The sequence below is a fragment of the Bacillus rossius genome, chromosome 7, assembly GCF_032445375.1.
Source record: "Bacillus rossius redtenbacheri isolate Brsri chromosome 7, Brsri_v3, whole genome shotgun sequence".
Lineage (NCBI taxonomy): Eukaryota > Metazoa > Arthropoda > Insecta > Phasmatodea > Bacillidae > Bacillus > Bacillus rossius.
The window spans coordinates 72,454,198-72,477,270 of NC_086335.1; the positions used below are offsets into that span (position 1 = coordinate 72,454,198).

General features: G+C 49.7%; 1 protein-coding gene across 1 annotated transcript in view; it reads right to left on the reverse strand.

Moving 5' to 3' along the window:
- Positions 1–633: 633 nt before the first annotated feature.
- The window catches only part of LOC134534386 (serine protease 27-like), a 47,540-nt gene continuing 25,100 nt past the window's right edge, over positions 634–23,073 (reverse strand). The window contains exons 4-8 of the mRNA XM_063372848.1: positions 9,111–9,276; positions 8,589–8,738; positions 6,104–6,246; positions 3,724–3,878; positions 634–2,370 (exon numbers count right to left, since the gene is read on the reverse strand). Coding sequence (XP_063228918.1) covers positions 2,203–2,370; positions 3,724–3,878; positions 6,104–6,246; positions 8,589–8,738; positions 9,111–9,276 — 782 coding nt within the window. The 3' untranslated portion in view covers positions 634–2,202. The remainder of the gene's footprint in view (positions 2,371–3,723; positions 3,879–6,103; positions 6,247–8,588; positions 8,739–9,110; positions 9,277–23,073) is intronic.

The following is a 23,073-nucleotide window of genomic DNA, read 5'->3' on the forward strand; positions in this document are numbered from 1 at the left end:
TGGAGGAAGAGAGTATTCCTTCGGCAGCCTGGATGAGGTGAGTTGTTCAGCGGCGTAGAGGAAGAGAGTATTCCTTCGGCGGCCTGGATGAGGTGAGTTGTTCAGCGGCGTAGAGGAAGAGAGTATTCCTTCGGCAGCCTGGATGAGGTGAGTTGTTCAGCGGCGTGGAAGAAGAGAGTATTCCTTCGGCAGCCTGGATGAGGTAAGTTGTTCAGCGGCGTAGAGGAAGAGAGTATTCCTTCGGCGGCCTGGATGAGGTGAGTTGTTCAGCGGCGTGGAGAAAGAGAGTATTCCTTCGGCAGCCTGGATGAGGTGAGTTGTTCAGCGGCGTGGAGGAAGAGAGTATTCCTTCGGCAGCCTGGATGAGGTGAGTTGTTCAGCGGCGTGGAGGAAGAGAGTATTCCTTCGGCAGCCTGGATGAGGTGAGTTGTTCAGCGGCGTGGAGGAAGAGAGTATTCCTTCGGCGGACTGGATGAGGTGAGTTGTTCAGCGGCGTGGAGGAAGAGAGTATTCCTTCGGCAGCCTGGATGAGGTGAGTTGTTCAGCGGCGTGGAGGAAGAGAGTATTCCTTCGGCGGACTGGATGAGGTGAGTTGTTCAGCGGCGTGGAGGAAGAGAGTATTCCTTCGGCAGCCTGGATGAGGTGAGTTGTTCAGCGGCGTAGAGGAAGAGAGTATTCCTTCGGCGGGCTGGATGAGGTGAGTTGTTCAGCGGCGTGGAGGCAGAGAGTATTCCTTCGGCAGCCTGGATGAGGTGAGTTGTTCAGCGGCGTAGAGGAAGAGAGTATTCCTTCGGCAGCCTGGATGAGGTGAGTTGTTCAGCGGCGTGGAGGAAGAGAGTATTCCTTCGGCAGCCTGGATGAGGTGAGTTGTTCAGCGGCGTAGAGGAAGAGAGTATTCCTTCGGCGGCCTGGATGAGGTGAGTTGTTCAGCGGCGTGGAGGAAGAGAGTATTCCTTCGGCAGCCTGGATGAGGTGAGTTGTTCAGCGGCGTGGAGGAAGAGAGTATTCCTTCGGCAGCCTGGATGAGGTGAGTTGTTCAGCGGCGTAGAGGAAGAGAGTATTCCTTCGGCGGCCTGGATGAGGTGAGTTGTTCAGCGGCGTGGAGGAAGAGAGTATTCCTTCGGCAGCCTGGATGAGGTGAGTTGTTCAGCGGCGTGGAGGAAGAGAGTATTCCTTCGGCAGCCTGGATGAGGTGAGTTGTTCAGCGGCGTAGAGGAAGAGAGTATTCCTTCGGCGGCCTGGATGAGGTGAGTTGTTCAGCGGCGTGGAGGAAGAGAGTATTCCTTCGGCAGCCTGGATGAGGTGAGTTGTTCAGCGGCGTAGAGGAAGAGAGTATTCCTTCGGCGGACTGGATGAGGTGAGTTGTTCAGCGGCGTGGAGGAAGAGAGTATTCCTTCGGCAGCCTGGATGAGGTGAGTTGTTCAGCGGCGTAGAGGAAGAGAGTATTCCTTCGGCGGGCTGGATGAGGTGAGTTGTTCAGCGGCGTGGAGGAAGAGAGTATTCCTTCGGCAGCCTGGATGAGGTGAGTTGTTCAGCGGCGTAGAGGAAGAGAGTATTCCTTCGGCGGCCTGGATGAGGTGGGTTGTTCAGCGGCGTGGAGGAAGAGAGTATTCCTTCGGCAGCCTGGATGAGGTGAGTTGTTCAGCGGCGTGGAGGAAGAGAGTATTCCTTCGGCGGCCTGGATGAGGTGGGTTGTTCAGCGGCGTGGAGGAAGAGAGTATTCCTTCGGCAGCCTGGATAAGGTGAGTTGTTCAGCGGCGTAGAGGAAGAGAGTATTCCTTCGGCGGCCTGGATGAGGTGGGTTGTTCAGCGGCGTGGAGGAAGAGAGTATTCCTTCGGCAGCCTGGATGAGGTGAGTTGTTCAGCGGCGTGGAGGAAGAGAGTATTCCTTCGGCGGCCTGGATGAGGTGGGTTGTTCAGCGGCGTGGAGGAAGAGAGTATTCCTTCGGCAGCCTGGATGAGGTGAGTTGTTCAGCAGCGTAGAGGAAGAGAGTATTCCTTCGGTGGCCTGGATGAGGTGAGTTGTTCAGCGGCGTAGAGGAAGAGAGTATTCCTTCGGCAGCCTGGATGAGGTGGGTTGTTCAGCGGCGTGGAGGAAGAGAGTATTCCTTCGGCAGCCTGGATGAGGTGGGTTGTTCAGCGGCGTGGAGGAAGAGAATTAGAGGCTGTGTCAAGCAACTGGACAGGCAGAGGCTGCAGCCGCTAGGACGAGTGCACTGCTATCTGCGCGGCTATCCAGCGCGAGGTGTCGGCGACCTTGTGGTAGATGCCCGGCTGGTGGTCGATGGCACAGCCGAAGCCGGCGCTGGTGATGCCGGCCAGGGTCCAGCGACTGTTCTGGAGCACGATGAGCGGGCCGCCGGAGTCCCCCTGCAACACCGCCACCGCCGCCACTGGCATCGCCTCCCCTGCTGAGTCCACGGCTACACGAGAGTCGCCTGCTGTCGACTGTTGGTTACTTACTCCAACAGTCACTCACAGCAGAGAGATTTATGTGTTGCAATGTTATTTACTAAATGTTATGTAATAAAGGATCTTAAGCGTTATGTGTTCTCCTGACAATTAGCTACCAATTAGTTTCAAGGGAACGAACATTAATTTACCACTACACTTAGTAGCTGGTGGCCAAAGCGCAGGTCTGGTGCGACAAAATTATCGTGTTGTAATCACTAATTAGGCTAAATAAATGTTGGAGCATAGCATAAAATAATCTCCAGGGTGTGTTGAGTGCTTTGGGATGGTGGAGGTGATACGACTCGCCAGGCAAGGACTCGCCAGGCAAGGACTCGCCAGGCAAGGACTCGCCAGGCAAGGACTCGCCAGGCAAGGACTCGCCAGGCAAGGACTCGCCAGGCAAGGACTCGCCAGGCAAGGACTCGCCAGGTAAGGACTTGCCAGGCAAGGACTCGCCAGGCAAGGACTCGCCAGGCAAGGACTCGCCAGGCAAGGACTCGCCAGGCAAGGACTCGCCAGGCAAGGACTCGCCAGGCAAGGACTCGCCAGGTAAGGACTTGCCAGGCAAGGACTCGCCAGGCAAGGACTCGCCAGGCAAGGACTCGCCAGGCAAGGACTCGCCAGGCAAGGACTCGCCAGGCAAGGACTCGCCAGGCTAAGGACTCGCCAGGCAAGGACTCGCCAGGCAAGGACTCGCAAGGCAAGGACTCACCAGGCAGGGACTCGCCAGGTAAGGACTCGCCAGGCAAGGACTCGCCAGGCAAGGACTCGCCAGGCAAGGACTCGCCAGGCAAGGACTCGCCAGGCAAGGACTCGCCAGGCAAGGACTCGCCAGGCAAGGACTCGCCAGGCAAGGACTCGCCAGGCAAGGACTCGCCAGGTAAGGACTCGCAAGGCAAGGACTCACCAGGCAGGGACTCGCCAGGCAAGGACTCGCCAGGTAAGGACTCGCCAGGCAAGGACTCGCCAGGCAAGGACTCACCAGGCAAGGACTCGCCAGGTAAGGACTCGTCAGGTAAGGACTCGCCAGGCAAGGATTTGCCAGGCAAGGACTCGCCAGGCAAGGACTCGTCTGGCAAGGACTCGCCAGGCAAGGACTCGCCAGGTAAGGACTCGCCAGGCACGGACTCTCCAGGCAAGGACTCGCAAGGCAAGGACTCACCAGGCAGGGACTCGCGAGGCAAGGATTCGCCAGGTAAGGACTCGCCAGGCAAGGACTCGCCAGGCAAGGACTCGCCAGGCAAGCACACGGACCTGGCACGGACTTACCAGGCAGGCGTCCATTCTGCCGTCGCTGTGGCCGGCACAGAACATCTCCGGGAAGAGCTGCAGGTCGATGTTCTTGCGCTCGTGCCAGCGCAGACACTCCTCGTCGCTGAGGATTGGCACAGTGGCCTTCTGCAGGATGTTGGTTCCGGTCTTACCTGCACAGCCACCACCGACCCCACTCCACCATCTGCCGTGCTACTAGTCCTTCATTTAACTTCTAGATTGTTTCATCACATTTTTATGAAATTCTTTTAGTTCAATAGAAAAGTCCCGCTTCTAACAAACACATGCGGTCCTGAAGCAGTAAGCAAGTAAGTGTTAGAGAAATACTTTGCTACTTAGGTTTTTGGAATGGTCAGAGTGGGTCTACAAATAGGCTTAACCGGAAATTAGTAACATGAAGAATTTAACCTCAAAACTGTATGGAGAAACTGCACTCTAATGGGTTAAATTTAAACGAATATGTTTGTAGCGTCCTCTAAGAGTGATGCTATAATTCCTTCAAATAACTAAAAATAAAATTCAGAATATGTCAGTAATTTTTTATAACTTATTAAATTCTCGGTAAGGTAGGTATATGACTCGATGGCCGTGCGGTCAGACGCGTATGTTTTCCAACTCAGAGGTCCGAGCTGTAATGGTTCAAATCACCACTGTTCCATTGTATTTTGTATGAAAAGATGTAATATGTCTATAAGGACCACATTAACAGTGTTAGGAAATGGAACATCGACCTTACGAGCATGAGACAGAGTGATGTTAGTGATCTCTAGGAACAAACACCAAAAACAAATATGATGTAATCCAAAATGGCGGCTTCCAGCAGAACAGGAAAAAATGCCATGAGATCATCCAATATGTCGGCCTCCGCAGAAAAAGACAAGATGTTGGAAAATGTGTAGATGTTATTAGAATTAAAGATGGCTACCTTAATGAAAATACAACATTCGGGGATTGGGACACTCGATGAAAAGATGGCGAAATCCAAAATGGCTAATGAAGTTGAAGGTCAAAGTCAAATGTCAATGTCAAATGTAAATGTCAAAGGTCAAGGTCAAAGGCCAAGGTAAAAGTTCAAGATCAAAGTTCAAGGTCAAGGTTATCCAAGATGACCACGTGTTATAATCCAAGATGGTGACTGTAACTAAAAGTGCAACTATAATGTCATAATTCAAGATGGCCACTGTGACATCAGGGTGGTTGGTCATTGACTGGCTCTTGGCTCCAGAACCAGGAACCAGGGCCCATATCCCCCAAACTATACAACTCACATAAAATTATCAAAACGGGTGTCGTGATAACCAAAAATGACAGAATTTTTGACATCAGAACAATTACCATAAGCAGACGTGTCCAGAAGATCGAAATGCAAGAATCGGTATTCAAGAAAACTTCACATTGAAACACTAATGGAAGATGTTTTCACAGAGCGTAAATGCCCCGGGCATAAAACATGTAAATGTTCTTCGGATGACCACAAGAGAACCTTTCCCCACACCTCTTCCACTGTAGAAAGAGGGCAAAAAGGACCCATAAAGTACCTGGTGAACTTTTACCGTAGTTGATTTCTGTCTTGCCCCTGATGGTGACAACGCAAATTGTGCTCCCGATGGCAATATTTGGTTGATGATAGGTTTGTATAAAGTGTGTGGATGGTACCAGGAAGTGTCTTACCTAAGATGAGGTCTGTCTTGTTCCTGGTGGTGACAACGCAAATTGTGCTCCCGATGGCAATATTTGGTTGATGATAGGTTTGTATCAAGTGTGTGGATGGTACCAGGAAGTGTCTTACAAAGATGAGGTCTGTCTTGTTCCTGATGGTGACAACGCAAATTGTGCTTCCGATGGCAATATTTGGTTGATGATAGGTTTGTATCAAGTGTGTGGATGGTACCAGGAAGTGTCTTACCAAAGATGAGGTCTGTCTTTTTCCTGATGGTGACAACGCAAATTGTGCTTCCGATGGCAATATTTGGTTGATGATAGGTTTGTATAAAGTATGTGGATGGTACCAGGAAGTGTCTTACAAAGATGAGGTCTGTCTTGTTCCTGATGGTGACAACGCAAATTGTGCTCCCGATGGCAATATTTGGTTGATGATAGGTTTGTATAAAGTGTGTGGATGGTACCAGGAAGTGTCTTACCAAAGATGAGGTCTGTCTTGTTCCTGATGGCGACAACGCAAATTGTGCTCCCGATGTCAATATTTGGTTGATGATAGGTTTGTATAAAGTGTTTGGATGGTACCAGGAAGTGTCTTACCAAAGATGAGGTCTGTATTGTTCCTGACGGTGACAATGCAAATTGTGCTCCCGATGGCAATATTTGGTGGTTGATGGGCGTGTATGAAGTGCGTGGACAGTCCAGGGCAAGGCCTCACCGTAGGTGGTGTCTGTCTTGCCCCAGCCAGCCACCACGCCCGTGCTGCCCCGGAAGGCAGATCCTGGCCGTGGTAAGCAGATGGGCAGGATGTTCTCCCTGAAAGGCGCTGGGCGCGACAGTCGCAGCAGCGCCAAGTCGAACCTGAGCCATAATCACATCCTCAGCTACTCTCTGTACTGCGGGAAACGGCCACCTTTGGCGTTAACATCTTTTCAATTGTCTTGTTTATATCATGTGTGCTGGCACACACAAGCACACAAAATATATTCCTCTTTGGTATAAAAAAACACACAATTTTCTAATAGAGCAAATAAGCATGCAAGTATTGTTTACTATTCAAATATAATAACATAAGTACAGTTAATTTTTATATAATGTATTATATACCAGTATTATTTTATTTTTGTTATTACAATATGTTGCCAAACCTCAAAAAAGGAAAAAAAAATGTTTTTTCTTATTTTATACAAAAAAAAAGGTCATTTACTAATATTATTTTGGCGTATTTTTTAATTTAATAATTTTATTTACATATGCAATTAAGGCTTAGTAGTAGAAATTAATCTATCTATTTATGCAATTAAATATCACTTTTATATTAATAATTACATGCTCGAATTCATTAAAATATATTACACATACAAATTATCTTTGAAAGATTTGTGCAATGGAAGTGCATGACTTGATGTAAGTTTTTGGACATACGCCATTGCTAAGAACTTTTTCTGTCGAAGAAAAACTAAAAACTAAAAATATAAATAAATAAAAATGACAAAAAACCCCACAAAATTAAGCAAAATATTGCTGTTGTCAACAAGGATATGAACACCAAAAAATATTCCTTAACAGGAATATGGTCAACAAACAAAGAAAAACAAAGAAAAATGTACTATGAGAACGAAAAAAAAAACCCACAAATGATGACGTCACAGGAATATTGAACCCAAAATAATTCAGCACAACAGTTGAAACGAAACAAAAAACACGACAAAACGAAAACACGAAACAAACACAATAGTTTTCCAAAACAGAATAGAACGATAAAAAAAAACCACAAATGATGACAGCACAAAAATATTGAACCCAAAATATTTCAGCAAAACAGTTGAAACGAAACAAAAAACACGACAAAACGAAAAGACGAAACAAACACAATAGTTTTCCAAAACAGAATAGAACGATAAAAAAAAACCACAAATGATGACAGCACAAAAATATTGAACCCAAAGTATTTCAGCAAAACAGTTGAAACGAAACAAAAAACACGACAAAACGAAAAGACGAAACAAACACAATAGTTTTCCAAAACAGAATAGAACGATAAAAAAAAAAACCACAAATGATGACAGCACAAAAATATTGAACCCAAAATATTTCAGCACAACAGTTGAAACGAGACAAAAACACGACAAAAACGAAAACACGAAACGAACACAATAGTTTTACCAAAACAGAATCAAGCGACGTTTCGGGAACTGATATCTGCTCCCGTCCTCAGGCAGAGACGCACATGGTACGGAAACACAGGTGCGAGTCGCAGTGCGGAAGCAGATAGCAGTTCCCGAAACGTCGCTTGATTCTGTTTTGGTAAAACTATTGTGTTCGTTTCGTGTTTTCGTTTTTGTCGTGTTTTTGTCTCGTTTCAACTGTTGTGCTGAAATATTTTGGGTTCAATATTCTTGTGCTGTCATCATTTGTGGTTTTTTTTTATCGTTCTATTCTGTTTTGGAAAACTATTGTGTTTGTTTCGTCTTTTCGTTTTGTCGTGTTTTTTGTTTCGTTTCAACCGTTGTGCTGAATATTTTTGGGTTCAATATTTCTGTGTCGTCATCATTTGTGGGTTTTTTTTTTCGTTCTCATAGTACATTTTTCTTTGTTTTTCTTTGTTTTTTGACCATATTCCTGTTACGGAATATTTTTTGGTGTTTATATCCTTGTTGAAAACAGCAATTTTTTGCTTAATTTTGTGTTTTTTTGTTTTTTTTTGGGTATTTTTATTTATTTATTAATTTTTTAGTTTTTCTTCAACAGAAAAAGTTCTTAGCAATGGCGTATGTCCAAAAACTTACATCAAGTCATATTACACATACCTTTAAAAAATATGTATATCTAAAAAAGAAAATCAAATAAAATAATTAGCAAAAGAAAAAAAAAAATAAAATTATTTGAAGTTTTTGAATTACTGTTTATTTATTTAATCTTTTAACACTTATTTGTAAATTATGATAAAGAATATAGCGCTACAATACAGCATATAGATAAGCACATATAAACAAACATATTCACTGCAGAGTTATGAACTGATAGGCGTAAGAAAATAAGGCTTCTGATAGTATAATCAAAATTTATTTTCTCTTGAACAAAATCAAAGTTTGTGAGCTGCACTTGCAAAGCCATGCACTTGAGCAATCTAAGTTAGCCATGAAAAAATTATAAAACAAAAAGCACGTGATGACATCGAGTACTTCTCGTGAGAGTCTCACCTGTCCGGCTGGGTGACGCGGTACTGGAAACTGGGGTGGATGATCTTCTGGACCACCTTGTGCGCTTCTTCAGGCAGCGGCTCTATATAGTGTCCGGTGTTCTGTGTGTCGTACTCGCCCAGGTACACAGTCACATCCTTCAGCCGTGCTCTGGAACACACGGTCCTTCACCATCCTCACTCTGCTAACAAAGGCACTGTTTCCTTCCTTGATACCCTCAGCCAGCCCATGTTATGAGCTCGTAACAGTTTGAGGGATTTCAGGAATCTTAAAGTAGTATCTGGAGATTTTTTCATTATAAATGGGTCAAATATGAGCCTATAAATGGAATTACAAATTAACTAGTTTGCACGGAAACACTTAATATTTGCCACACTGATGTGACCTATCATTTGAAGGCAAATGAAATGGTTCGAGAGCTCATACAACGGGCAAACAACACCTGATGAAATATTAGCCACACTGATGTGGACTATCATTTGAAGCGCACCTGATGAAACAGAGAGGAGACGTGGGGCCCACCTGTGGATGCAGTGCGCCGCGGTGGCCACGAACCAGCGGCTGACGAGCACGCCGCCGCACTGGTAGCCGGCGATCCTGATGTGGGCCTGCCACGGCAGCTCGCCGAACAACGCCTCGTTCCCGCCGATGATCCTCTTCTGGAAGCCCAGCTGCGGCACTCCGCACTCTGCAACACCACTCTGCCCGTCTCCAGCAGCTGCAACCTGCAGCCAGCTGCCTTCCCCACACTGCCGCTGGCTCTCTCGGCTCTCTTCAGTGTGTGCATAGTTTGGTAACTGCCATAACATATTTTATAATTAGTCTCTTTTTTGATCACCTAATTCTAACCATAAATTATTAAAATAATTATTTCTTGAGCAAATATTATACTTCTGGTAAGGTGACAAGCGATTGTGGTCTTTCTATATTGCACTGGTAACCTTGCGACAAATAAGTAAAGAGTATACCATCTCTTTCTTAACAAACCAACAGAACACAATGATAAATTTTTTATTCTATTATTGTAACATTAACTATGAATTACAATGAATTTTTCCTTTTTAAAATAGAAGTTGATAATTTACTATCTTGCTTTTATATTTTTTGAAAAGATTCAATTCAAATTATATAGGCAATATTTTGTTTATACTACTCATGATTCTCTCACATTTGTCTAAATTATACTTTTGCTTAAGAAATAAATATAAAATATAATATTTCTTATTTATAGAAATTAAATCTTATTAATATTTTTAGAGGATAAATTTTACGAGTATGAAAGAGAAGAGACTGAGTCTTTCCAATGAGCTAAAAAAAAAAAAAAGCTAATATAGTAGCATAGAACTCGGAAAAATATTTTAAATCTTCCACGAAGGTGGAAAGTCTGGTAGGAATGCAAGACTCTGGAGACAGAAAAGCTAGGAGAGAACACCGACTCTGGTAGTGGCTAGGCCAGAAGGGATGCAGCGACTCTGGAGGTATCAAGGCTAGGATGGATGCATTCACTCTGGAGGCATCAAGGCTAGGATGGACGCACCCACTATGTAGGTGGCTAGGCTAGGATGGACGCACACACTTTGGAGGTATCAAGGCTAGGATGGATGCATTCACTCTGGAGGTATCAAGGCTAGGATGGACGCACCCACTCTGGAGGTATCAAGGCTAGGATGGACACACCCAATCGGGAGGTATCAAGGCTAAGATGGACGCACACACTCTCGAAGTATCAAGGCTAGGATGGATGCATTCACTCTGGAGGTATCAAGGCTAGGATGGATGTATTCACTCTGGAGGCATCAAGGCTAGGATGGATGCATTCACTCTGGAGGCATCAAGGCTAGGATGGACGCACCCACTATGTAGGTGGCAAGGCTAGGATGGACGCACACACTTTGGAGGTATCAAGGCTAGGATGGATGCATTCACTCTGGAGGTATCAAGGCTAGGATGGACGCACCCACTCTGGAGGTATCAAGGCTAGGATGGACACACCCAATCGGGAGGTATCAAGGCTAAGATAAACGCAGACACTCTGGAAGTATCAAGGCTAGGATAGATGCATTCACTCTGGAGGTATCAAGGCTAGGATGGATGTATTCACTCTGGAGGCATCAAGGCTAGGATGGATGCATTCACTCTGAAGGTATCAAGGCTAGGATGGACACACCCAATCGGGAGGTATCAAGGCTAAGATGGACGCACACACTCTGGAGATATCAAGGCTAGGATGGACGCACACACTCTGGAGGTATGAAGGCTAGGATGGATGCATTCACTCTGGAGGTATCAAGGCTAGGATGGACGCACCCACTCTGGAGGTATCAAGGCTAGGATGGACACACCCAATCGAGAGGTATCAAGGCTAAGATGGACGCACACACTCTGGAGGTATCAAGGCTAGGATGGACGCACACACTCTGGAGGTATCAAGGCTAGGATGGACACACCCACTATGGAGGTATCAAGGCCAAGGATGGACGCACCCACTCTGGAGGTATCAAGGCTAGGATGAACACACCCAATCGGGAGGTATCAAAACCAATATGGACGCACACACTCTGAAGGTATCAAGGCTAGGATGGACGCACACACTCTGGAGGTATCAAGGCTAGGATGGACACACCCACTCTAGAGGTATCAAGGCCAAGGATGGACGCACACACTCTGGAGGTATCAAGGCTAGGATGGACACACCCACTCTGGAGGTATCAAGGTTAGGATGGACGCACCCACTCTGGAGGCATCAAGGCTAGGATGGACACACCCACTCTGGAGGTATCAAGGCTAGGATGGACACACCCACTCTGGAGGTATCAAGGCCAAGGATGGACACACCCACTCTGGAGGTATCAAGGCTAGGATGGACACACCCAATCGGGAGGTATCAAGGCCAATATGGACGCACACACTCTGAAGGTATCAAGGCTAGGATGGACGCACACACTCTGGAGGTATCAAGGCTAGGATGGACACACCCACTCTGGAGGTATCAAGGCCAAGGATGGACGCACCCACTCTGGAGGTATCAAGGCTAGGATGGACACACCCAATCGGGAGGTATCAAGGCCAATATGGACGCACACACTCTGAAGGTATCAAGGCTAGGATGGACGCACACACTCTGGAGGTATCAAGGCCAAGGATGGACACACCCACTCTGGAGGCATCAAGGCTAGGATGGATGCACCCACTCTGGAGGCATCAAGGCTAGGATGGACACACCCACTCTGGAGGTATCAAGGCTAGTATGGACACACCCACTCTGGTGGTATCAAAGCTAGGATGGACGCACCCACTCTGGAGGTATCAAGGCCAAGGATGGACACACCCACTCTGGAGGTATCAAGGCAAGGATGGACACACCCACTCTGGAGGTATCAAAGCTAGGATGGACGCACCCACTCTGGAGGTATCAAGGCTAGTATGGACACACCCACTCTGGTGGTATCAAAGCTAGGATGGACACACCCACTCTGGAGGTATCAAGGCCAAGACATGATGTAAGTTTTTGGACATACGCCATTGCTAAGAACTTTTTCTGCTGAAGAAAAACTAATAAAATAAAATAAATAAATAAAAATAAAAATACTCAAAAAAAAAGATACAAAAAACACACAAAATTAAGCAAACAATTGCTGTTGTCAACAAGGATATGAACACCACAAAATATTCCGAAACAGGAATATGGTCAGCAAACAAAGAAAAAACAAAGAAAAATGTACTAAGAGAACGAAAAAATCCCCACAAATGATGACAACACAAAAATATAGAAACCCAAAATAATTCAGCACAACAGTTGAAGCGAGACAAAAAACATGACAAAACGAAAAAACAAACAAATACAATAGTTTTACCTAAACAGAAACAAGCGACGTTTCGGGAACTGCTATCTGCTCCCGTCCTCAGGCAGAGACGCACATGGTACGGAAACACAGGTGCGACTCGCACCTGTGTTTCCGTACCATGTGCGTCTCTGCCTGAGGACGGGAGCAGATAGCAGTTCCCGAAACGTCGCTTGTTTCTGTTTAGGTAAAACTATTGTATTTGTTTGTTTTTTCGTTTTGTCATGTTTTTTGTCTCGCTTCAACTGTTGTGCTGAATTATTTTGGGTTTCTATATTTTTGTGTTGTCATCATTTGTGGGGATTTTTTCGTTCTCTTAGTACATTTTTCTTTGTTTTTTCTTTGTTTGCTGACCATATTCCTGTTTCGGAATATTTTGTGGTGTTCATATCCTTGTTGACAACAGCAATTGTTTGCTTAATTTTGTGTGTTTTTTGTATCTTTTTTTTTGAGTATTTTTATTTTTATTTATTTATTTTATTTTATTAGTTTTTCTTCAGCAGAAAAAGTTCTTAGCAATGGCGTATGTCCAAAAACTTACATCATGTCATGCACTCCCATTGCACAAATCTTTTAAAGATAACATCAAGGCCAAGGATGGACGCACCCACTCTGGAGGTATCAAGGCCAAGGATGGACGCACCCACTCTGGAGGTATCAAGGCTAGGATGGACACACCCACTCTGGAGGTATCAAGGCTAGGATGGACACACCCACTCTGGAGGTATCAAGGCAAGGATGGACGCACCCACTCTGGAGGCATCAAGGCTAGGATGGACGCACCCACTCTGGAGGTATCAAGGCTAGGATGGACACACCCACTCTGGTGGTATCAAAGCTAGGATGGACACACCCACTCTGGAGGTATCAAGGCTAGTATGGACACACCCACTCTGGAGGTATCAAGGCCAAGGATGGACGCACCCACTCTGGAGGTATCAAGGCCAAGGATGGACGCACCCACTCTGGAGGTATCAAGGCTAGGATGGACACACCCACTCTGGAGGTATCAAGGCAAGGATGGACGCACCCACTCTGGAGGCATCAAGGCTAGGATGGACGCACCCACTCTGGAGGTATCAAGGCTAGGATGGACACACCCACTCTGGTGGTATCAAAGCTAGGATGGACATACCCACTCTGGAGGTATCAAGGCTAGTATGGACACACCCACTCTGGAGGTATCAAGGCCAAGGATGGACGCACCCACTCTGGAGGTATCAAGGCCAAGGATGGACGCACCCACTCTGGAGGTATCAAGGCTAGGATGGACACACCCACTCTGGAGGTATCAAGGCTAGGATGGACACACCCACTCTGGAGGTATCAAGGCAAAGAATGGACGCACCCACTCTGGAGGCATCAAGGCTAGGATGGACGCACCCACTCTGGAGGTATCAAGGCCAAGGATGGACACACCCACTCTGGTGGTATCAAAGCTAGGATGGACACACCCACTCTGGAGGTATCAAGGCTAGTATGGACACACCCACTCTGGTGGTATCAAAGCTAGGATGGACACACCCACTCTGGAGGTATCAAGGTCAAGGATGGACACACCCACTCTGGAGGTATCAAGGCTAGGATGGACACACCCACTCTAGTGGTATCAAAGCTAGGATGGACACACCCACTCTGGAGGTATCAAGGCTAGTATGGACACACCCACTCTGGTGGTATCAAAGCTAGGATGGACACACCCACTCTGGAGGTATCAAGGCCAAGGATGGACGCACCCACTCTGGAGGTATCAAGGCTAGGATGGACACACCCACTCTGGAGGTATCAAGGCTAGGATGGACACACCCACTCTGGTGGTATCAAAGCTAGGATGGACACACCCACTCTAGAGGTATCAAGGCTAGTATGGACACACCCACTCTGGTGGTATCAAAGCTAGGATGGACACACCCACTCTGGAGGTATCAAGGCCAAGGATGGACGCACCCACTCTGGAGGTATCAAGGCTAGGATGGACACAACCACTCTGGAAATAACAAGGCTAGGATGGACACACCCACTCTGGTGGTATCAAAGCTAGGATGGACACACCCACTCTGGAGGTATCAAGGCTAGTATGGACACACCCACTCTGGTGGTATCAAAGCTAGGATGGGCACACCCACTCTGGAGGTATCAAGGCCAAGGATGGACACACCCACTCTGGAGGTATCAAGGCTAGGATGGACACACCCACTCTGGAGGTATCAAGGCTAGGATGGACACACCCACTCTGGTGGTATCAAAGCTAGGATGGACACACCTACTCTGGAGGTATCAAGGCTAGTATGGACACACCCACTCTGGTGGTATCAAAGCTAGGATGGACACACCCACTCTGGAGGCATCAAGGCTAGGATGGACGCACCCACTCTGGAGGTATCAAGGCTAGGATGGACGCACCCACTCTGGAGGCATCAAGGCTAGGATGGACGCACCCACTCTGGAGGTATCAAGGCTAGGATGGACACACCCACTCTGGTGGTATCAAAGCTAGGATGGTCACTCCCACTCTGGAGGTATCAAAGCTAGGATGGACACCTCCACTCTGGTGGTATCAAAGCTAGGATGGACACACCCACTCTGGAGGTATCAAGGCCAAGGATGGACACACCCACTCTGGTGGTATCAAAGCTAGGATGGACACAACCACTCTGGAGGTATCAAGGCCAAGGATGGACGCACCCACTCTGGAGGCATCAAGGCTAGGATGGACGCACCCACTCTGGAGGTATCAAGGCTAGGATGGACACACCCACTCTGGTGGTATCCAAGCTAGGATGGACGCACCCACTCTGGAGGCATCAAGGCTAGGATGGACACACCCACTCTGGAGGTATCAAGGCTAGGATGAACGCACCCACTCTGGAGGCATCAAGGCTAGGATGGACGCACCCACTCTGGAGGCATCAAGGCTAGATGGACGCACCCACTCTGGAGGCATCAAGGCTAGGATGGACGCACCCACTCTGGAGGCATCAAGGCTAGGATGGACACACCCACTCTGGAGGTATCAAGGCTAGGATGGACACACCCACTCTGGAGGTATCAAGGCCAAGGATGGACACACCTACTCTGGAGGTGTCAAGGCTAGGATGGACACACCCACTCTGGTGGTATCAAAGCTAGGATGGACACACCCACTCTGGAGGTATCAAGGCTAGAATGGACACACCCACTCTGGTGGTATCAAAGCTAGGATGGACACACCCACTCTGGAGGTATCAAGGCCAAGGATGGACGCACACACTCTGGAGGTATCAAGGCTAGTATGGACACACCCACTCTGGTGGTATCCAAGCTAGGATGGACACACCCACTCTGGAGGTATCAAGGCTAGGATGGACACACCCACTCTGGTGGTATCAAAGCAAGGATGGACACACCCACTCTGGTGGTATCAAAGCTAGGATGGACACACCCACTCTGGAGGTATCAAGGCCAAGGATGGACGCACACACTCTGGAGGCATCAAGGCTAGTATGGACACACCCACTCTGGTGGTATCAAAGCTAGGATGGACACACCCACTCTGGAGGTATCAAGGCTAGGATGGACACACCCACTCTGGAGGTATCAAGGCTAGGATGGACACACCCACTCTAGTGGTATCAAAGCTAGGATGGACACACCCACTCTGGAGGTATCAAGGCCAAGGATGGACACACCCACTCTGGAGGTATCAAGGCTAGGATGGACACACCCACTCTGGTGGTATCAAAGCTAGGATGGACACACCCACTCTGGAGGTATCAAGGCTAGGATGGACACACCCACTCTGGAGGTATCAAAGCTAGGATGGACACACCCACTCTGGTGGTATCAAAGCTAGGATGGACACACCCACTCTGGAGGTATCAAGGCTAGTATGGACACACCCACACTGGTGGTATCAAAGCTAGGATGGACACACCAACTCTGGAGGTATCAAGGCCAAGGATGGACGCACACACTCTGGAGGTCTCAAGGCTAGGATGGACACACCCACTCTGGTGGTATAAAAGCTAGGATGGACACACCCACTCTGGAGGTATCAAGGCCAAGGATGGACGCACACACTCTGGAGGTATTAAGGCTAGTATGGACACACCCACTCTGGTGGTATCAAAGCTTGGATGGACACACCCACTCTGGAGGTATCAAGGCTAGGATGGACACACCCACTCTGGTGGTATCAAAACTAGGATGGACACACCCACTCTGGAGGTATCAAGGCCAAGGATGGACGCACACACTCTGGAGGTATCAAGGCTAGTATAGACACACCCACTCTGGTGGTATCAAAGCTAGGATGAACACACCCACTCTGGAGGTATCAAGGCCAAGGATGGACGCACACACTCTGGAGGCATCAAGGCTAGTATGGACACACCCACTCTGGTGGTATCAAAGCTAGGATGGACACACCCACTCTGGAGGTATCAAGGCTAGGATGGACACACCCACTCTGGAGGTATCAAGGCTAGGATGGACACACCCACTCTGGTGGTATCAAAGCTAGGATGGACACACCCACTCTGGAGGTATCAAGGCCAAGGATGGACGCACCCACTCTGGAGGCATCAAGGCTAGGATGGACGCACCCACTCTGGAGGTATCAAGGCTAGGATGGACACACCCACTCTAGAGGTATCAAGGCTAGGATGGACACACCCACTCTGGAGGAATCAAGGCTAGTATGGACACACCCACTCTGAAGGTATCAAGGCTAGGATGGTCACACCCACTCTGGAGGTATCAAGGTTAGTATGGACACACCCACTCTGGTGGTATCAAAGCTAGGATGGACACACCCACTCTGGAGGTATCAAGGCCAAGGATGGACGCACACACTCTGGAGGTATCAAGGCTAGTATGGACACACCCACTCTGGTGGTATCAAAGCTAGGATGGACACACCCACTCTGGAGGTATCAAGGCCAAGGATGGACGCACACACTCTGGAGGCATCAAGGCTAGGATGGACGCACCCACTCTGGAGGTATCAAGGCTAGGATGGACACACCCACTCTGGAGGTATCAAGGCTAGGATGGACACACCCACTCTGGTGGCATCAAAGCTAGGATGGACGCACCCACTCTGGAGGCATCAAGGCTAGGATGGACACACCCACTCTGGAGGTATCAAGGCTAGGATGGACACACCCACTCTGGAGGTATCAAGGCCAAGGATGGACACACCCACTCTGGAGGTATCAAGGGTAGGATGGACACACCCACTCTGGTGGTATCAAAGCTAGGATGGACACACCCACTCTGGAGGTATCAAGGCTAGTATGGACACACCCAGTCTGGTGGTATCAAAGCTAGGATGGACACACCCACTCTGGAGGTATCAAGGCTAGGATGGACACACCCACTCTGGTGGTATCAAAGCTAGGATGGACACACCCACTCTGGAGGTATCAAGGCCAAGGATGGACGCACACACTCTGGAGGTATCAAGGCTAGTATGGACACACCCACTCTGGTGGTATCAAAGCTAGGATGGACACACCCACTCTGGAGGTATCAAGGCCAAGGATGGACGCACACACTCTGGAGGCATCAAGGCTAGTATGGACACACCAACTCTGGTGGTATCAAAGCTAGGATGGACACACCCACTCTGGAGGTATCAAGGCTAGGATGGACACACCCACTCTGGAGGTATCAAGGCTAGTATGGACACACCCACTCTGGTGGTATCAAAGCTAGGATGGACACACCCACTCTGGAGGTATCAAGGCCAAGGATGGACGCACCCACTCTGGAGGCATCAAGGCTAGGATGGACGCACCCACTCTGGAGGTATCAAGGCTAGGATGGACACACCCACTCTGGAGGTATCAAGGCTAGGATGGACACACCCACTCTGGAGGTATCAAGGCTAGTATGGACACACCCACTCTGGAGGTATCAAGGCTAGGATGGACACACCCACTCTGAAGGTATCAAGGCTAGTATGGACACACCCACTCTGGTGGTATCAAAGCTAGGATGGACACACCCACTCTGGAGGTATCAAGGCCAAGGATGGACGCACACACTCTGGAGTTATCAAGGCTAGTATGGACACACCCACTCTGGTGGTATCAAAGCTAGGATGGACACACCCACTCTGGAGGTATCAATGCTAAGGATGGACGCACACACTCTGGAGTTATCAAGGCTAGTATGGACACACCCACTCTGGTGGTATCAAAGCTAGGATGGACACACCCACTCTGGAGGTATCAAGGCTAGTATGGACACACCCACTCTGGTGGTACCAAAGCTAGGATGGACACACCCACTCTGGAGGTATCAAGGCCAAGGATGGACGCATTCACTCTGGAGGCATCAAGGCTAGGATGGACGCACCCACTCTGGAGGTATCAAGGCTAGGATGGACACACCCACTCTGGTGGTATCAAAGCTAGGATGGACAACACCCACTCTGGAGGTATCAAGGCTAGGATGGACGCACCCACTCTGGAGGTATCAAGGCCAAGGATGGACGCACCCACTCTGGAGGCATCAAGGCTAGGATGGACACACCCACTCTGGAGGTATCAAGGCCAAGGATAGACGCACCCACTCTGGAGGCATCAAGGCTAGGATGGACGCACCCACTCTGGAGGTATCAAGGCCAAGGATGGACGCACCCACTCTGGAGGCATCAAGGCTAGTATGGACACACCCACTCTGTAGGTATCAAGGCCAAGGATGGACGCGCCCACTATGGAGGTATCAAGGCTAGGATGGACGCACCCACTCTGGAGGCATCAAGGCTAGGATGGACACACCCACTATGGAGGTATCAAGGCTAGGATGGACACACCCACTATGGAGGTATCAAGGCCAAGGATGGACGCACCCACTCTGGAGGCATCAAGGCCAAGGATGGACACACCCACTCTGGAGGTATCAAGGCTAGGATGGACGCACACACTCTGGAGGTATCAAGGATAGGATGGACACACCCACTCTGGAGGTATCAAGGCTAGGATGGACGCACCCACTCTGGAGGCATCAAGGCTAGGATGGACACACCCAATCTGGAGGTATCAAGGCAAGGATGGACGCACCCACTCTGGAGGCATCAAGGCTAGGATGGACACACCCACTCTGGAGGCATCAAGGCTAGGATGGACACACCCACTCTGGAGGTATCAAGGCTAGGATGGACGCACCCACTCTGGAGGCATCAAGGCTAGGATGGATGCACCCACTCTGGAGGCATCAAGGCTAGGATGGACACACCCACTCTGGTGGTATCAAAGCTAGGATGGACACACCCACTCTGGAGGCATCAAGGCTAGGATGGACACACCCACTCTGGAGGTATCAAGACTAGGATGGACACACCCACTCTGGAGGCATCAAGGCTAGGATGGACGCACCCACTCTGGAGGTATCAAGGCTAGGATGGACGCACCCACTCTGGAGGCATCAAGGCTAGGATGGACACACCCACTCTGGAGGTATCAAGACTAGGATGGACACACCCACTCTGGAGGCATCAAGGCTAGGATGGACGCACCCACTCTGGAGGCATCAAGGCTAGGATGGACGCACCCACTCTGGAGGCATCAAGGCTAGGATGGACACACCCACTCTGGAGGTATCAAGACTAGGATGGACACACCCACTCTGGAGGTATCAAGACTAGGATGGACACACCCACTCTGGAGGCATCAAGGCTAGATTGGACGCACCCACTCTGGAGGCATCAAGGCTAGGATGGACGCACCCACTCTGGAGGCATCAAGGCTAGGATGGACGCACCCACTCTGGAGGTATCAAGGCTAGGATGGACGCACCCACTCTGGAGGCATCAAGGCTAGGATGGACGCACCCACTATGGAGGAATCAAGTCTAGGATGGAAACACCCAATCGGGAGGTATCAAGGCTAGGATGGACACACCCACTCTGGAGGTATCAAGGCTAGGATGGACACACCCACTCTGGAGGTATCTAGGCTAGGATGGACGCACCCACTCTGGAGGTATCAAGGCTAGGATGGACGCACCCACTCTGGAGGTATCAAGGCAAGGATGGACGCACCCACTCTGGAGGCATCAAGGCTAGGATGGACACACCCACTCTGGAGGCATCAAGGCTAGGATGGACGCACCCACTCTGGAGGCATCAAGGCTAGGATGGACGCACCCACTCTGGAGGCATCAAGGCTAGGATGGACGCACCCACTCTGGAGGCATCAAAGCTAGGATGGACGCACCCACTCTGGAGGCATCAAGGCTAGGATGGACGCACCCAATCTGGAGGCATCAAGGCTAGGATGGACGCACCTACTCTGGAGGCATCAAGGCTAGGATGGACGCACCCACTCTGGAGGCATCAAGGCTAGGATGGACGCACCCACTCTGGAGGCATCAAGGCTAGGATGGACGCACCCACTCTGGAGGCATCAAGGCTAGGATGGACGCACCCACTCTGGAGGCATCAAGGCTAGGATGGACGCACCCACTCTGGAGGCATCAAGGCTAGGATGGACGCACCCACTCTGGAGGCATCAAGGCTAGGATGGACGCACCCACTCTGGAGGCATCAAGGCTAGGATGGACGCACCCACTCTGGAGGCATCAAGGCTAGGATGGACGCACCCACTCTGGAGGCATCAAGGCTAGGATGGACGCACCCACTCTGGAGGCATCAAGGCTAGGATGGACGCACCCACTCTGGAGGCATCAAGGCTAGGATGGACGCACCCACTCTGGAGGCATCAAGGCTAGGATGGACGCACCCACTCTGGAGGCATCAAGGCTAGGATGGACGCACCCACTCTGGAGGCATCAAGGCTAGGATGGACGCACCCACTCTGGAGGCATCAAGGCTAGGATGGACGCACCCACTCTGGAGGTATCAAGGCTAGGATGGACACACCCACTCTGGAGGTATCAAGGCTAGGATGGACGCACTCACTCTGGAGGCATCAAGGCTAGGATGGACACACCCACTCTGGAGGTATCAAGGCTAGGATGGACGCACCCACTCTGGAGGCATCAAGGCTAGGATGGACGCACCCACTCTGGAGGCATCAAGGCTAGGATGGACGCACCCACTCTGGAGGCATCAAGGCTAGGATGGACACACCCACTCTGGAGGTATCGAGGCTAGGATGGACGCACCCACTCTGGAGGTATCAAGGCTATGATGGACGCACCCACTCTGGAGGCATCAAGGCTAGGATGGACGCACCCACTCTGGAGGCATCAAGGCTAGGATGGACGCACCCACTCTGGAGGCATCAAGGCTATGATGGACGCACCCACTCTGGAGGCATGAAGGCTAGGATGGACACACCCACTCTGGAGGTATCAAGGCTAGGATGGACACACCCACTCTGGAGGTATCAAGGCTAGGATGGACACACGCACTCTGGAGGTATCAAGGCTAGGATGGACGCACCCACTCTGGAGGCATCAAGGCTAGGATGGACGCACCCACTCTGGAGGCATCAAGGCTAGGATGGACACACCCACTCTGGTGGTATCAAGGCAAGGATGGACGCACCCACTCTGGAGGTATCAAGACTAGGATGGACACACCCACTCTGGAGGTATCAAGGCTAGGATGGACACACCCACTCTGGATGTATCAAGGCTAGGATGGACACACCCACTCTGGAGGCATCAAGGCTAGGATGGACACACCCACTCTGGAGGTATCAAGACTAGGATGGACTCACCCACTCTGGAGGCATCAAGGCTAGGATGGACGCACCCACTCTGGAGGTATCAAGGATAGGATGGACGCACCCACTCTGGAGGTATCAAGGCTAGGATGGACGCACCCACTCTGGAGGCATCAAGGCTAGGATGGACGCACCCACTCTGGAGGTATCAAGGCTAGGATGGACGCACCCACTCTGGAGGTATCAAGGCTAGGATGGACACACCCACTATGGAGGTATCAAGGCTAGGATGGACGCACCCACTCTGGAGGCATCAAGGCTAGGATGGACACACCCACTATGGAGGTATCAAGGCTAGGATGGACACACCCACTATGGAGGTATCAAGGCCAAGGATGGACGCACCCACTCTGGAGGCATCAAGGCCAAGGATGGACACACCCACTCTGGAGGTATCAAGTCTAGGATGGACGCACACACTCTGGAGGTATCAAGGATAGGATGGACACACCCACTCTGGAGGTATCAAGGCTAGGATGGACGCACCCACTCTGGAGGCATCAAGGCTAGGATGGACACACCCAATCTGGAGGTATCAAGGCTAGGATGGACGCACCCACTCTGGAGGCATCAAGGCTAGGATGGACACACCCACTCTGGAGGCATCAATGCTAGGATGGACACACCCACTCTGGAGGTATCAAGGCTAGGATGGACGCACCCACTCTGGAGGCATCAAGGCTAGGATGGACGCACCCACTCTGGAGGCATCAAGGCTAGGATGGACACACCCACTCTGGTGGTATCAAAGCTAGGATGGACACAACCACTCTGGAGGCATCAAGGCTAGGATGGACACACCCACTCTGGAGGTATCAAGACTAGGATGGACACACCCACTCTGGAGGCATCAAGGCTAGGATGGACGCACCCACTCTGGAGGTATCAAGGCTAGGATGGACGCACCCACTCTGGAGGCATCAAGGCTAGGATGGACACACCCACTCTGGAGGTATCAAGACT